The sequence below is a fragment of the Salmo salar genome, chromosome ssa16 (assembly GCF_905237065.1).
Source record: "Salmo salar chromosome ssa16, Ssal_v3.1, whole genome shotgun sequence".
Classification (NCBI taxonomy): Eukaryota; Metazoa; Chordata; class Actinopteri; order Salmoniformes; family Salmonidae; genus Salmo; species Salmo salar.
Window position 1 is genome coordinate 70,901,287 of NC_059457.1, and position 17,248 is coordinate 70,918,534.

The 17,248-nt window shown below is 46.5% G+C and overlaps 1 protein-coding gene across 3 annotated transcripts in view; it reads right to left on the minus strand.

The window, feature by feature from the left end:
* Nucleotides 1-1,695: 1,695 nt before the first annotated feature.
* The window catches only part of LOC106574560 (cysteine/serine-rich nuclear protein 3), a 30,538-nt gene continuing 14,985 nt past the window's right edge, over nt 1,696-17,248 (minus strand). The window contains exons 1-5 of one of the 3 annotated variants that reach the window (XM_045697662.1): nt 13,747-14,940; nt 11,454-11,636; nt 10,486-10,745; nt 5,820-6,131; nt 1,696-5,592 (exon numbers count right to left, since the gene is read on the minus strand). In XM_045697662.1, the coding sequence (XP_045553618.1) occupies nt 4,603-5,592; nt 5,820-6,131; nt 10,486-10,745; nt 11,454-11,604 (1,713 nt within the window). In that variant the 5' untranslated portion in view covers nt 11,605-11,636; nt 13,747-14,940 and the 3' untranslated portion in view covers nt 1,696-4,602. Of the gene's footprint in view, nt 5,593-5,819; nt 6,132-10,485; nt 10,746-11,453; nt 11,637-13,746; nt 14,941-17,248 lie in introns of those variants that run through there. The other 2 variants (XM_014150538.2, XM_014150534.2) reach the window with 2 other exon arrangements.

Below are 17,248 nucleotides of genomic sequence, written 5' to 3' on the forward strand. Positions count from 1 at the left end.
AATACATACAGTGCCTTCAGAAAGTATTCAGACCCCTTGACTTTTTCCACATACAGCCTTATTCTAAAATGGATTAATCAAACAAAAAATCCTCAGCTATCTATACACAATACCCCATAATGGCAAAGCAAAAACAGGTTCATAGAAATGTTTATATATTAAAATATATTAAACAAACTGAAATACCTTATTTACATAAGTATTCAGACCCTTTGCTATGAGACTCCGGTTTCCATTGATCATCCTTGAGATGTTTCTACACTTGATTGGAGTCCACCTGTGGTAAATTCAATTGACTGGGCATGATTTGAAAGGTACACACCTGTCTATATAAGGTCCCACAATTGACAGTGCATGTCAGAGTAAAACCAAGCCATGAGGTCGAAGGAATTGTCAGTAGAGCTCCGAGACAGGATTATGTTGAGGCACAGATCTGAGGAAGGGTACCAAACAATTTCTGCAGCATTGAAGGTCACCAGCAACACAGTGGCCTTCATCATTCTTAAATGGAAGAAGTGTGGAACCACCAAGACTCTTCCTAGAGCAGGCCGCCCGGCCAAACTGAGCAATCGTGGAGAAGGGCCTTGGTCAGGGAGGTGACTAAGAACCTGATGGTTACTGACAGAAGTCTAGAGTTCCTCTGTGGAGATGGGAGAACCTTCCAGAACCATCTCTGCAGCACTCCACCAATCACGCCTTTATGGTAGAGTGGCCAGACAGAAGCCACTCGAAAGTAAAAGGCATATAACAGCCCACTTGGAGTTTGCCAAAATGCACCTAAAGACTCTCAAACAATGAGAAACAAGATTCTCTGGTCTGATAAAAGCAAGATTCAACTCTTTGGCCTGAATGCCAAGCATCACGTCTGGAGGAAACCTGGCACCATCCCTACGGTGAAGCATGGTGGTGGCAGCATCATGCTGTGGGTGTGTTTTTCAGCAGCAGGGACCGGGAGACTAGTCAGAATTGAGGCAAAGATGAACGGAGTACAGAGAGATCCTTGATGAAATCCTGCTCCAGAGCACTCAGGACCTCAGACTGGGGGCAAAGGTTCAGCTTCCAACAGGACAACAACCCTAAGCACACAGCCAAGACAACGCAGGAGTGGCTTCGGGACAACTCTCTGAATGTCCTTGAGTGGCCCAGACGGAGCCTAAAAAACAGTTTATTCTTTGTCATTATGGGGTATTGTGTGTAGGTTGATTGGGACAACAGTTTAATACATTTTAGAATAAGGCTGTAACCTAGCAAAATGTGGAGTCAATGCGTCTGAATACTTTCCGAAGGCGCTGTATATCCTGGAATAATCAGTTGCTGAGACATTACTGAAAGAACTCTTCAAATTCATTACATAATGTAGAGGTCTTGAGCGCAAGACAGCAGTCTTAGCTATGTGTTACCCTGGGAAACAGACACATTCCGGAGAATCCATCTCACTCCGACTCTGTGGGCGAGACAGTCAACATGGCAGTGGTTTTCTCTGGGGATTTCAGAGGCTACATTTGGAACTGGAAAATGGGTGTTGACAAACACTTTTTAAAAAGAAAGAGAAACATCCATATTTATGTTTAGGATGTACATTTTGTCTTTCTTTAATAATTACAACAATACATTACTGATATGTATGATTCATCTTGACAAAATGTCAAGGTCATAATAATCCGTAACCAAAATGATTGACAAGGGACACAATTGTTCCATTGGTTATTTATTCTCAAAGTCTGATGTTTGTGGAAAAAGGAACAAATGGTGGTGCAAAAAAGAAGAGACAAACAGAGAAAATCTATTTTTGGCCCCCAGTTCTAGGCAGTCTTGATAAACAAAGAGACATTCTGGGACAAAACTAAACAGAACAGGAAGTCTATGTCCCAAATACCCTATAATGGTACTACTTCCTTGTTCAAAAGAAGTGCACTATAAAGGGAATAAGGTGCCATTTGGGACAATACCAAAAACAACATGAGCTCTGTGCACTTCAAGGCCTTCATGACACAACAGACTGCTGCGAGAATAAACCACAATAAATACCCATTTTCACATTGACCACAATATAGACTACCAAATCATATCTACAGCAGAATAGCAGAGACTGGTACAGATGTAGCTTACTTCACTATAAATCACCTGAACATGAACGCTTTGGCACCCTTACGCTACATACCACCTCATTGGCTGACGTGATATGATGTCACAGGATGGGTGAGAGGAGAGAGAGGTCATGAGAGCAAGAGAAAGAGGAGAACCACAAAGGGGCTAGATGAAGAGACTGGATACATAGAGAAAAGAGAGTGTAGACAAAGAACATGTTTTGATTGAGTAGGTCCATTCCTTCCTCAATCACTCCAGTACCCCTGCACATTGTAATAACAGTACTGGCACTGTACTGACCTGTATATAAGAACGTTATATAACTCTATTCTTCTGTTTTTCTTCTGTCGCATTTCCCGTGTTTTACTCCTTATCTGTATTACTACCGTTATTGCGCATTTTTGGGAAAGAGATCGCAAGTTAAGGTTCTCTCTGTACTGTTTTACACCTGCTGTATCCTGTGAATGTGACAATAAAACTTGATATCAAATCATAATAGCAGCACTGAAAATATAGCTTGTCTCATGAAATTGAGCAAGACGTTTAAAACGATTTCAAATGACGTACATTTTCCAAGTTTCATGGTCCAATTGAAGATGGACCTAAATGTAGTGGTAAGACTAGAGACAATTATAAGTCTGTGGCTCCAACTACAGTATCTTGGAGGATTGTCCAATCTAATGTAAAGTATAAATGTTCTTTGTTTCCTTTTGACATTCTCACTGCATATTTAAAAAAAACGACTTTCATTTTTAAACAGGGTTTTTTCCTTTCAACAAAATACATGCGAAGTATTCAACATCTATGAGACAACACAGATCAGCACGAGACCGACGCTTAATAATTGAAGTACCTCAAAATCCACTGCATGCTCTCATTATCAAAACGCACATAATATTACATAAACTTTGTATAGCCATAAATAAACTGCAGCTATATACATTTTCCAGTTGACTCCATATAAAAGCTCAATCCACTAAGGCTGTGACTATACCAGTACTGCAATATTTTTTCCATGGCAAAAATGTAAACACGAAGCAGACAAAACTCTTCGGTCTTTTAAAAACCTGCTATATATAAATATTGTGAGCTATAACATGGAAAATAAAGACATGCGACTCTGGATGACAGCAATGTTTATTTCCAACATTAGGGCTGTTTTCCTAAAGAAGTTAAATCCGCTTCGTGTTTTGTTTCATTGCCATGCTACCAACAAGTATCGCGTTACTGATATCGTCCGAGCCCTACTGGCTATCTTAGTTCATTCATTTAACTCAAATTAGATTATCTTTTCATTTCCCCATTCAACATGGTTATATTGTTGAAATAAGGAATCATTTTGTTTAATTCTAACTATTTCACAGTCATTGTCCAATAGCTGTTAGACGTTCAGATCCAGGACATGGAAACTGTGTGTGCAATAATGTGCAAAGATCCTTCTGAGGCAAAACCCCACAGCTTGCCTTTGAAACCTAATCGTTCACTTTAAAAAGGTACATTCATCAGGAGTTAAAAACAACAAACACTGTCCTTCAGGTTCTATTCAAATCAAACTGGCGACCCAGTTTCTAGGATAGGTCAAAAACAGCATTATTCCTGTACAGAAAATGAATTGATACTGACATCATGTAGTTTCTCTAGTAAAGGGATACTTCAGGATTTTGGCAATGAAGCCCATTATCTACTTCCCCAGTCCCAGTCCGATGAACTCATGGATACCATTTTTATGTCCCTGCATCCTTCCTCCAGTACGAAGGAAGTTAGAGGTAGTTTTGCAAGCCAACACTAACTAGTGTTAGTGCAATGACTGGTAGTCTATGGTCACAGCTAGCATCTGGTTTCCATAGACTTCCAGTCATTGCGCTAACTCTAGTTAGCAATTGCGCTAACGCTAGTTAGCATCTTCTTTCAAACTACATGCAGAGACATAAAAATGGTATCCACAAGTTCATCTGGATCTGGAGAAGGCGATAAAGGGCTTCACTGTCAACATCCTGAAGTATCCCTTTAACCCTTTAAGTTGGTCAGCACATTAATCCAAATGTGCATACTTGCTGCAAAGGAATGCTTATTTGACTTATCACACTAACCAGTTTCATTGAACTTGCCACAAGTCTACCTGACACTGCTAGTGACTAGTGTTAGTCTCTAGAATTGGTGGATCCCTTTTATTCTCAGGTAGGAGAGAGGACGCCTCAGCCAGCCCGTTGAAAGTCCCTTGGCTCTGCTGCTCCTCAGTCCCCACAGATACCTCAGACCTTGTGCTATTCTTCAGTGACAGTGTAACATCATTACCGTCCATGTCTGTCTGAAAGGCTGATTGACAATTATTGTCATGAGTCTTGTCCTGGAGGCAGAACTGAGCGATTTCCCCTTAGATAGGCCAGCTACTGAGTCAAAATTGGCTCTATTGTAAAAATTCAAAAATGTGCTTTTGGTCTTAAGGTTAGGGTTAAGCATTAGGGTTAGCAGTGTGGTTAAGTTTAGGGTTAAGGTTAGGTTTAAAATCTGATTTTATGACTTTGTGGCTGTGCCAGCTAGTGACCACTCCGCAGAGCTGCCTCTAGAACACGATTCATGATGAAAAACGCTGACCTGCGTCTGAAAGGACTGCTCATGGTGTAGTGTACTAGTCTCCCCACTGTGGGGAGTGTTGCTCTGCTGCGGGGCTGAGGAACAGGCGTTGGCTGCTGGTGCTTTGTCAGTGTGGGGAAAATGCATATACAGTCCCTCTATCTGGCTGAGGTGGTCTGTGTGCGGCTCGGTGGTGGTTTTAGGCTGTTCCTGTGACACGACCGTGGGGCCATCGGTGGCCTCCTCCCTGTTGGGGAGTGAGAGGCGGAGTGAGGGAGCTTCACTAGGGGTTTTTGGTGTGGGGTTCAGGTTGGCTGAGTTGTCCATCTGGTAGTACCCTGATGAAGGGTTGTGGTAGTATGAGTTGGGGTTAGCGCGGTTGGTGTTGGTGTGTGTGCCATCAGTGTAACCCAACACAGAGGAGAGAGGAACCACCTCTGTGTGAGAGACTGGGGGTCCACTCACCCCCTCCTCCATAGACCCACAGTCATCTTCCTCCTCCTCTTCCTCCTCAGAGTCACTAGTGTGCAGGCTGTCGGTGCTGCAGTCCGAGAGGCCACTACATAAACTACTACCATCGTCCTCATCCTCCTCCTCATCATCTTCCTCATCTTCGTCCGCTTCCTCTTCTAGATGCTGCTCAGCGTCGCTGGCACTCGGCAGGTGCATGATGGGAGCCTGCGGGACTGGGATGTTGTCAGACATCAGGGGGTACTGCAGAGCACGCTGGACAGGGACGTTGACTGTTAGTTCTCCGTGGTAACCATTGGTGACCTGCGGTTGTTGTTGCTCGTGGCTCTTTTCCAGCTCCAGCTTCATGATGGTGTGCAGGAAGTGGGTGCGAACACGGATGGGGTTGAACTCGACGCGGCCTGTGCTGTTACTGCAGCCCTCCTTGCTGCAGCCGCACGGGAATGACATGCGATCTACCTGTACAGACAGACAACCAACGCCTCAGTTAGCCTCCAATACTGGACAGTTCCGTTTCCAATGAATAACGAACACATAGACAGATGCATAAGCATAGCAGACGGTCAAACAGTCGAAGAGACAGGCAAACAGCCAGGCAAACAGCCAGCTAGCCAATAGCGGGCCAGCCAGCCAGCCATCATTTAACAGGCAAACATACTGACAGAGGTAATTCAGGAGACCCTCACCACAGCTCCATTTACCTGGCACTTGATGCCGGCCAGGCTGCAAGCGCAAGTCGCGGGGTTGCATAGCCCCCTGCAGTCACAGCCGCACTCCTCCCGGGACACCCGGATGGCCCGCAGCTCGTGCTTCTCCTCCACGTCGATGCGTCGCACCCCGGACGCCCGGAGGAGAGCGCGGCGCCGCCTGGTGGTCATCGGCTGCAGGAAGAAGTACTCGTCCACCTCTGTGTTGTCCAGGTCTATGTCGTCCTCTGAGATGTTGTCCAGGGTCAGAGACTCGGCCTCGTCCGACTCCACAGTGCCATTATTGGTCAGCTGGAAGAAAAAAACATGAGTAGATGGTGATGCTCTCTAGTGATGTACATTGAATAAACCGAACACCTTCCTAATATTGAGTTGCCCTCAGAACAGCCTCAAGTCGTCAGGACATGAACTCTACAAGGTGTCGAAAGCGTTCCACAGGGATGATGGCCCATGATGCCTCCAATGCTTCCCACAGTTATGTCAAGTTGGCTGCATGTCCTTTAGGTGGTGGACCATTGTTGATACAGACGGGAAACTGTTGAGCATGGAAAACCCAGCAGCGTTGCAGTTCTTGACACAAACCGGTGCGCCTGGCACCTACTACAATACCCCGTTCAAAGGCACTTAAATCTGTTGTCTTGCCCATTCAAGCTCTGAATGGCACACGCACAATCCATGTCTAAATTCTCAACGCTTAAAAATATTTGTTTAACCTTTGTCCTCCCCTTCATCTACACTGATTGAAGTGGATATAACAAGTGACATCAGTAAGGGATCACAGCTTTCACCTGGATTTACATGGTCAGTCTGTGTCATGGAAAGAGCAGGTGTTCATACTGTTTTGTATACTCAGTGGATAATGTATCTAGGCTCTTGTAAAGTCATGCCATATAGACTGCTGTAGGTGCTTATATGTGTATCCTTGTATCTATGAAATAAATGCTCATCTCCTGTTTATAATACCTTAGGTGGTGATGTAAATCAATTCAACACAAATGGTTTACACAGGTTGTTCAAAGAAAGTTGTTACTCCAACACACTGTCTGAGGTCACAGCGAGGTGAGGAATCAGCATAAACCAATGAGGGGGATTATTATTGATAACAATTACATGGCTGACTGCTTGTGTTAGCGCATCCCCTTGTGTTGGATTAGAATCTCTGCGATAAAGCAGCTGAAAGTGCTAGTGAATACACTGAATAAATACATTATAAGGAATGTAAAGGTCATTTTGACTAGAAAGGACTGTGCCACTCAGGTTAATGTCATTTGTCATTAACCTTGAACTCATAACCTAGTCCTAACGCTATCGTGCTTTCCCGGTTATCCCCGGCTTACTAATGGGTAAACATTCCTTCCTCATCTCTCTGCTATGTTAGCTGATTTCTAGCACAACAATAGTTGCCATGCTACACATTGGTGTACAATGTAATGCACTTTAGGAACTTGGAGAAGTGCCACTGTGTGTGCTTTATGCAATCTATTATTAATACACTGAATTTGCCACTGCACTGCTGGATACTTTAACACAAAAGCATAGTCCAAACCTTCCGTTAGACAGCCTCGACTGCCTTCCGTTAGACAGCCTCGGAAGGCTTCCGTTAGACAGCCTTGGCTGCCTTCCGTTAGACTAGTGGTTCCCAAACTAGGGGATGCGACTCCATGGGGGGGGGGACGGGTCGCCTGAAATGAAAATGGGGGTCGCAGGAGAATTTCCAAAATCCTGAAGAAAAACAGATAAAGATATATACCAAAAAATATATTATAACATCGTCTTTGTGTCTCGAAATCATTGTAATGTGGTTAACCTTAAAAATCGAAAATGAAAATTATTCAAATCTAAAAGATAAAATTCAACCAGAGAGCGCCCTTACATCACGGAAAAAGGGCACACTTGACCGTTGCACTTGAATAATTCCCATGGTGAATGGCTAGGCCTGCTACGCTATGAAACCACACACTATTGCAGAGACTTATTACTGGAAGCAATTTCTATGGTGAAAACAATGTATGGGGAGGCAGAGGCACAGAAACTCACATAAATACCTTTGTCAGATAACACTGCTAAACAAATAATTGATGCTATTGCTAGCAATCAAGAGGAAACTGACTGAACAACTCAAACTCCCCAGCTTATGCTCTCCAAATAAACGTTAGCTGTGTATGCCGAGATGCCCATGCATTGACTTTTGTTACGCACACCTGGTTCCCATTCCCCCTGATTAGTATGTAATATATATATGACACAAACACACGACGAGAGAAAACACTACATAACGAGCGACCTAAGACAACACAGCATGGTAGCAACACAACATGACAACGACATGGTAGCAACACAACATGGCAGCAGCACAAAACATGGTACAAACATTATTGGGCACAGACAACAGCACAAAGGGCAAGAAGGTAGAGACAACAATACATCACGCGAAGCAGCTACAACAGCCTATGTAACAGAAATATTTGGGTAACTAAACTAACTGAACGCAAGCATGCAGGGGAAATCCAAAAAACATTCTACAGATGAGTGACCCAATCAGTGGATTCAGAGGAAATAATTATTATTGGAGAGTCTTTCAAAAGCGAACCACGCCCCCTTCCCTCGGCGGTGCATGTTTCTAACAGAAAACAGCATCAGTAAGTGTTCCACACGAATGATGACTGCTCACCTCCAATGCTTGGAAGAGCACTTTGGCACCTGCTTCCCAATCCATTTGACTGTGATCCTGGCTCAGTTGACATGCCGGTAAGTGAAATCGAACAGCTGATGAAGCCGTCATGTGATGGAATGCATTTACGTGTCACTATGGAGGAGTTTTGGTTCCTGACTCGAAGCGAACACCCTGCCGTCTACCTCTGAGAATTATTGCCGCGTTCAAAGCAATTGGGAACTCGGAACTTGGAAATCTCAGACTGGGAAAATGTGTTTTGAACGGTCATTCAACTGGAATCTCAAGCCTCTTTCTAGAGCTCAGACTTTCCGACCTGAAGATCACTGACGTTTTGATTTGACCTCATATTTTTCAGAGTTCCTAGTTGTCTTGAAAGCACCATGAAACTCATGGTATACCGTTCACCAGCTCATATCTGTGTAAAGCTGGATTCAGTGCTCTCGTCTACATTAAAAATAAATATCGATCCAGCTTGGATGTGACAGCAGAGATGAGGTGTGCACTGTCGACCACGCCCCCTGACTTTGAGAAGGTCTGATGCGACATGCCCCAAGCACACCCATCACATTAGTGGTGGTGAGATAAGATGCATTATGTCAGACTAATTTGCAATGGACTGTCATAGCCCACATTAAAAGTATGTGATGGTCGCAAGAATATTCAGATATCAAAATGGGGTTGTGGGCCAAAAAAGTTGTTTGATGGAGTTGACTACTGTCGTGTCTGGACTATCATTAAATGTGAAGACTGTATATTATCAAAGCAATTCTCTGTCATTTAATTACGCAATTAAACTAATCATGTAACTTTAAACTAGGAAGTTGGGGCACCACGAAAAATGTTGTTTAGTGTCAATTTTAGAGTGTCGATATACAAATTGGCTTAATTATTTATTTACTAACTAACCACACCGAATTACATAAAACAAACTGTAGATATGTGGGTTACTACATGATACAAAGAAAAAGTCCCCAGCGGACGAAGCCGATATGACGGCTTGGTAGACAAATGAAAGGGGCGGGGACTGAGAAAGACGAAATGGATTCACTACACACAGTTGATAATTATATTCATTGAAATGCTAATCCTTTGCACATGAACGGCCGCTCATTCGAGAATAATTTCAATGTATATATTTACGCCCCGTATGTCGTTGTTGTCTTCTCTGTTGGAATCGCCTGTCCGTCTGCTGGAGAGTCAGTTCATCAGAGAGTTTCTGGTAAACTTCCTCAGAAGTCACAATGTCCTTCGTGGTTGTAGCTTCCTCCGCGGCCCTGAATAGTGTCTGTTGTAATCGATACGTCAGGCGTACAATGTTTTTAGAATAGATGTTTGGGCGATTGTTGGTATTCTCGTACTAGACTTACGGAATTTCTATCTGCAGACTAGTAATTATATGTCTAAGATTTGCTCTTATTCTGTAGTGATCGATAGTCTCGGAGTTTAACCATTTCAAGCCATGTAGCCAAAACTACAGTTGTATGGTCTAATGATCTATAGAATTCTAGCCATTTCAACATGGGGACTCCCAGCGTTCTCTGACTTGATGTAAATTTTGTAGGAAGTGGGTTTTATACTCTGTGGAAAAAGGCGCGAGTCCATGACGCCGACATAATGTCTACGCTCACGTGGGCGTGACCACTGATTTGGTAAAATTTATATGAAAACCCATATTTTCTCATTTAGAAGGTTAACATTACTTTTCACAAATAGTTTAATGTACACTTTAAGAGATAGTTATGTGTGTTTCCTGTCCATCATTAGATCACCAAATGAAACACTCGACGTGACCGTCCCTTAAGCGTCCACGGACCATTCCCACATATTTTATGACCGACCATAAAACAGTCGACTTCCCGCTCTCCCCCCGTAACCTGATCCTTCAGATCGTTATGATCCAGTTATGACACTACCTTTAGTTAGATGGAGTTGACTAAAGTTGACTACCTTTAGATAGATCGACTTGACTACCTTGAGTTTGATGGAGTTGAGTTTCTCCTCTTTGAGGTGGTCTCGCAGCATGTCTCTGTGGCTTCTCTCCTGCTCCACAGCGAACTCCCCCAGGGTGTAGTGCTGCACCCAGCTGTGGCGTGTGGACATGCCTAGGGTGCTGCCACCCTGCGTGGGCACGCTGGTGAAGCCCTGGCGCCGGCTGAAGTAGTACACCGTCACGCTCTCAAAGTGCACATTGCGCACCAGCAGGCGCTTCTCACACCTCAAGATAGAAGAGGCTGTGAGAAGGAGGGATAGAAGGAGGGAGAGAAGGAGGGATGGAGAGAAAGGGGGCATTTAGAGACAATGTTTTATTTGACCTTTATTTAACTAGGCAAGTCAAATTCTTATTTACAATGACAGCCTACCCCTGGCCAAACCTGGACGACACTGGGCCAATTATGTGCCGCCTTATGGGACTCCCAATCACGGCCAGATGTGATACAGCCTGGGTTCAAACCAGGGACTGTAGTGACGCCTCTTGCACTGAGATGCAGTGCCTTAGACCGCTGCGCCACTCGGGAGCCCTTAAGTGAGTATTGCTGCTATTGATATCCCTATGGACCCCTTGAGTTCTAGCATCCCTAACATCCTCCCTGTCATCTAAAAACCCACAGGGAGCAGGAGCTAGGGGAGATCACCAGCTATGACTCCGAGAGACAGATGAAATCACACTACTCCCAAGAGTTACTTCCTGTTTCTCTCTATCATTCTAATCCCGTTGAGGCTCTCTATACTGGTGGTGCTTGAGGGAATCCGATCTGATTTGAAAAGCAGTAGGTGAGGAAGTGGTTCTATTAACTGGGAGTTTTTTCTACTGAAAAGATGGATGGCTACTCACTAGCACAATGTAAGGCGCTATTTCATTCACTTTGCGTCAAATAGTTGACAGTGTTGTCCGAAGTTGGCAAAGCTGGCTGTGTTAGTTAAGCAGTCAAGCAACTCACGGGCGACGGGGGTGGAGGGGCCAGGGTTGACGCTGTCGCTGCTGTTCCCGCTGTCGCTGCCGGCAGAGACCTCGTCATCGGACCCCCGGAGAGAGAGGCAGGGGCTGTCCACCTCCACCTCCTCAAACTTCCTCTTCAGGATCCCACTCATCCTGCCGTAGGTCTACCACCCAACGTCTGGCCCTGAGAGAGAGAAAGAATGTTGTAAGAAATATCTTTACTGTTATTGCACAAGTGTGTACATGGTCGATGAGCAAACCCATTCTACTGTACATGGTTGCTCAGTTCATCGCATAGTGGGCATTGATCTCTCTCAATAGGTATATGTGATGAGTGTATGCACATCGAGTGCATAAAAGTAAACTTAACATTATGACCATAACTACTGTTCTCTGAAGGAGGGAAACGAGGTACAACATACTATTGGGAGTCGCACTCCTGCGACTTCAGGTTGAAGGATCTACAATCACGCCTGATAAGGCCACGCCTCGCTGGAAGCCTCGCCTTCCACAGGTGAAAAGCGTGAGGCTCGGATTAATTCCTTCAATTTAATACCGCTCTTCACCAAGCCCAGGAATGGGCGGCGTGGGGCCAAACAGGTGTTGTACCTCGTTTCCCTCCTTCAAGGAACAGTAGCCCAAAGCGAGAGCATGTGCACACTGCTCCCCAGAAATAGGGAGCGAGCCAAGGTTAGGAGGAAGAGAGTCTCTCCCGTATGTTGATGCACACCACCACTGGCATATTGTTGGTTCTGACCAACACAAGCCAGCCCGACAAAAGCAGGGGGAAGTGCCTGAGTGCCGATATACTGTTAGGAGCTCTGGGTAATTGATATGGTGCACTCCGCACCAGTATCCATCCCTCCCGAATCGAGTTGCCACCGTACACCCCTTGGGGGGGTGCGCGTCTGTCGTGATCACCTTGCCCGATATAACTCAGTCCAAGGGAGCCCCCTAACAATAGCAGAGGGTCCCACCACTGGGCCAGGGCCCGAAGGCCTGACAGAGACACCCAAAGCGACTGTGTTAGGCTGAGAGATGCGTCCAGGTGAGTGGCTAGCACTCTGCGTTGGAAGGGCCGCATCAACAATAGCCCCACGGGAACGACTTCCATCACAGAAGCCATCATCCCCAGTGGGAATAGCCCAGCCAAAATTTGGCTAAGCAGAGCCGGAACCTGAACACCCTCCGCAGGGATAGAAACGGTATGTGCTGAGATGGAGTCAGACAGCTCTTTTTATGGTTTCTTATGAAGCCTAGAAACTGAATACGGGAAAGTAGTATGGATGTGTGTAACACTGCGTGCCCCCTCGACTCTGCCGCCACCAGCCAATAGGCTGAAACAGCCAGCGGCTCGTGAGCATTCTGAGTTTGTAGTCTGAGGTGCTAGCTGAGGGCATGTAGGTCTAGAATGGGATGCAAAGTCCTGTCCCATTTCGTAACCAGGAAATACCGGCTGTACCAGCCATTCAGGATTTTCAACATAGAAACCACTCGGATTGCCTGATTCTGGCGACGGGAGGATATTCCCTCCCTCAAAACAGGCGCTGAGGCCTCGGGACAGTCGACGTGATAATGCTGCAGGAGCGTGGGAGACACAACAAATTGTAGTTTGTACCCTGATGTGACAGTTCGCATGATCTAGGGCGGCACTGCGCATGCACGCCACTGGTCGGAGCAGACAGTGAGCCTCCCGTGAAGTGCCATCTGAAGGGGACTGGGAGAGTTTGGTTCTTCCTCCATTTCCACCACTCTTGACAACTGTGTGTATGAACGTGGAGGAGGGACACTTTTCATTGAACTCACATGCGGGAGACAACACTTTTGATACCCGTGAACACTGGAAGTTACCATGAAGGTTACCCTACCGACCAGCCATAGGTACTGGCGACAAAGCTCCTTGTAGCCTAGCTGGGAATGGGACAGACAGCTCTGAAAAACTGACCCCTTCTGTGGTAACAGACAGGGGTGATTTATAATCAAATCTAATTCCAAGGAATGAAAAGCTCTGAGCTGGAGACAGGAAGCTAATTTCAGGGTTCATATGAACCACAGAGATTGTGTTGGATAATAGCATGGTCGTGTCCAACACTTGTCCCTCGACTCTGCTACCAACCACCAATAACCTGTATCATTAGACAACTCATAGGGACTAGTAAGCTACAGGCAATAGGTTCATTCTGGACAGGACCCTCTCCCGAATCGTAGAGATGGGACAGGGCATCGTCCTTGGTGTTTTTTTAACCTGGGCGATAGGTCAGCGTGAAGTCGTACATTGTGAAGAAAAGGCCCACCTTGCTTGGTGCGGATTCAGCCTCCTCTCTGTCCACATGTACTCCAGGTTCTGATGGTCGGTGCGGATGACGAATGGTTCCTTGGTGCCCTCCAGCCAGCGTCTCCACTCCTCTAATGCCAACTTCGCCGCCAGGAGCTCTCGATTACCGACGTCGTAAATCTTCTCTGCAGGTGACAGTTTCTTAGAGTAATATGCACACAAATACAATTTCTGTGGATTGTCCTGTCATTGAGACAGAACTGGCCCCCACGCCCACCTCTGAAGCATCCACCTCCCCCACAAAGGATATCTGAGCAATGGGGCGGAGGTGAAACGTCCCTTCAGTAGACGGAAGGCCTCATCAGCTGCTGGGCTCCACACCAACCTACAGGGACCAACCTTGAAGAGAGAGGTGAGAGGGGCGGAGACGGAGCTGAAGTTCCTGATTAAATGGCGGTAGAAGTTGGCAAACCCCAAAAACCGTTGTAACCCCATTATGGTGGTTGGGACTGACCATGACCTGACTGCATCTACCTTCTTGTCATCCATCCTCCACTCCCTGCGGGCTGAATTGCGGATGTGATTGTGTGCACTCCGCAGGTCCAGTTTGGTAAAGAGCTGGGCCCCGTGGAGCTGTTCGATAACTGCCGGCAACAAAGGGAGAGGGTAACGGTACTTCCTGGTGATTTCATTGAGTCCTCTGTAATCAATACATGGACGTAGCCCTCCATCCGTCTTGGTCACGAAAATTAAACCAGCCGACGCAGGAGAAGAGGACGTGCGGATGAAACCTTGTTGGAGCGCCTCTTGGATGTAATCCTCCATGGCCTGGGTCAGGTGGCGCGGGTCTTGGATAATTCCTCCTGCAGGTCCTGGTATATCTCTGGGTTGTTGGGTTGAAGGGCAACCACAGGACTCTCAACCGACGTAGAACAACAGGGGATGAGGAAGCAGGTCCTCTGGCATTCAGTTGGCCAGTCTGTGATTTTCATCCTCCACCATGACATGGTGGGATTATGGCGTTGAAGCCAAGGGAGGCCGAGGAACATCTTGTGAACTGGTGCCCTGGTGATGAAGAAGGGGATGTTCTCCTGATGAATGGACTCTACGGTGAGGGGTTGGGTGATGTGTGTAATGTAACAGAAACGTCCTCTCACTGTCAACTGCGTTTATTTTCAGACAACTTAACTTAACATGTGTAAATATTTGTATGAACATAAGATTCAACAACTGAGACAAACTGAAAAAGTTCCACAGACATATGACTAACAGAAATGGAATAATGTGTCCCTGAACAAAGGGGGGGTCAAAAATCAAAAGTAAGTCAGTATCTGGTGCGGCCACCAGCTGCATTAAGTACTGCAGTGCATCTCCTCCTCATGGACTGCACAAAATTTGCCAGTTCTTGCTGTGAGATGTTACCCCACTCTTCCACCAAAGCACCTGCAAGTTCCCGGACATTTCTGGGGGGAATGGCCCTAGCCCTCACCCTCCGATCCAACAGGTCCCAGACGTGCTCAATGGGATTGAGATCCGGGCTCTTCGCTGGCCATGGCAGAACACTGACATTCCTGTCTTGCAGGAAATCACGCACAGAACGAGCAGTATGGCTGGTGGCATTGTCATGCTGGAGGGTCATGTCAGGATGACCCTGCAGGAAGGGTACCACATGAGGGAGGAGGATGTCTTCCCTGTAACGCACAGCATTGAGATTGCCTGCAATGACAACAAGCGCAGTCCGATGATGCTGTGACACACCGCCCCAGACCATGACGGACCCTCCACCTCCAAATCCATCCCGCTCCAGAGTACAGGTCTCGGTGTAACGCTCATTCCTTCATCGATAAACGCGAATCCGACCATCACGCATGTTCATTAATTGTTTATGGTTCATTGAACAAGCATGGGAAACAGTGTTTAAACCCTTTACAATGAAGATCTGTGAAGTTATTTGGATTTTTACAAATTATCTATGAAAGACAGGGTCCTGAAAAAGGGCCGTTTCTTTTTTCTGCTGAGTTTAGTATGATGGACGCAAAAAATAGTTTAGCAGAAAGTGATGAAGATGGAATACTCACTTCTGCCCCAGGAGGTGGAAGATCACGTGACCATCCCTCTGCTCTTGTGGATCCCGGATTAAGAAGTGCCGGACACCGCTGGAGCTGGTGCCCTCTTTGACCACAGTACAGACAGAGCCCCATCTGTCTCCGTCTGTATCGCTCTGCCACGGGGAGGCGTGTGACCCCCTACCTCCATGGGTTTAGGCTCTGATCCAGAGTGTTCACTGAGGGAGGGAGAAGCGATGAAAGTATCGACGCTCCCGAAGTAGGATATCCAGATGGCCATCGCAATGAGTGCGTCCAAGCAGAGGTTGTCGTCTCGACAGGCCTGTTCCGTCTGGACCTCCTCGCGCAGACTTCTTCTGAATAGCGTACCACGCGCCGGCTCGTTCCATCCACTGGATGCTGCTACTGTCCGGAAGGTGAGCGCATACACGGCAGCCTCCCTCTCCTCTCTCCCTCTCTGCCCTACGGGGGATGATCGAAGATGCATTTGAACAGAGCCATGAACCCATCATATGAATCTAGCTCCTCCTCTCCTCTCTCCCAGATAGCTGTGGCCCATTCCAATGCCCGCCCAGTCTGCAGAGAAATAACTGTGGCAACCTTGGACCTCTCGGTGGTGGGGGCTCCCATCTGGCGCGTAAAGTAGAGGGAGCACTGAAGTAGGAAGCCACAACATTTAGATGGGGTGCCGTCATATTTATCCGGTAGGGACAAACAGGCATCGCTGACCTGAGCGAGTTGCTGAATGGGCTGTTGTACTGGCTCGCTGGGTCGACTGGTTGTAGAGTATCCTCCGCTAGTTGACGGCAACGCCTCCGGGTATGTTCGAGACGTTTCACACTGTGAAGAACCTCTTCCATAGCTGTCCCCAGTTGTGCCAGCTGGTCATGGTGTTGATGTAGAAGTTATCCCTGCTCGTCGACCGTATGGGAGATATTCTGTTTTACCTGCTGCTTCCATTGTTGGAGTCAGTATTCTGTAACGGAGACACTGAGAGTCGAGAAGCAGGTGAAACGTTTAATAAAACAACAAACATGAACCCGAGACAACATAACAGTAGCGTCTATGCATAAACACAGGAATAATACTGGCTGGGGAAAGAATCTAAGGGAGTGCCAGATATCGGGAAGGTAATAAGTGAGGTAATGGAGTCCAGGTGTGCCTCATGATGACGTGCAGGTGCGCGCAATGATCGATGCCAGGTGTGCGTAATGATGGATCCCTGGACCGGTGGTTAGTATACTGGTGACGTCAAACGCCGAAGGGGAGGAGTGGGAGTAGACGTGACACATAGCCATTAAAGCCAGTAGATAGTGATAGTGCTGACGTCATGCACGTATTCCTATGAAAACTCCCAAATGGCGCATGAAGCCGGAAGTATTTGAATTTGAAGCATGCCATATTGCTAAATGGGTCTGAATGGCACAAAGAAATTGCTAAGGATCATGGTGAAAG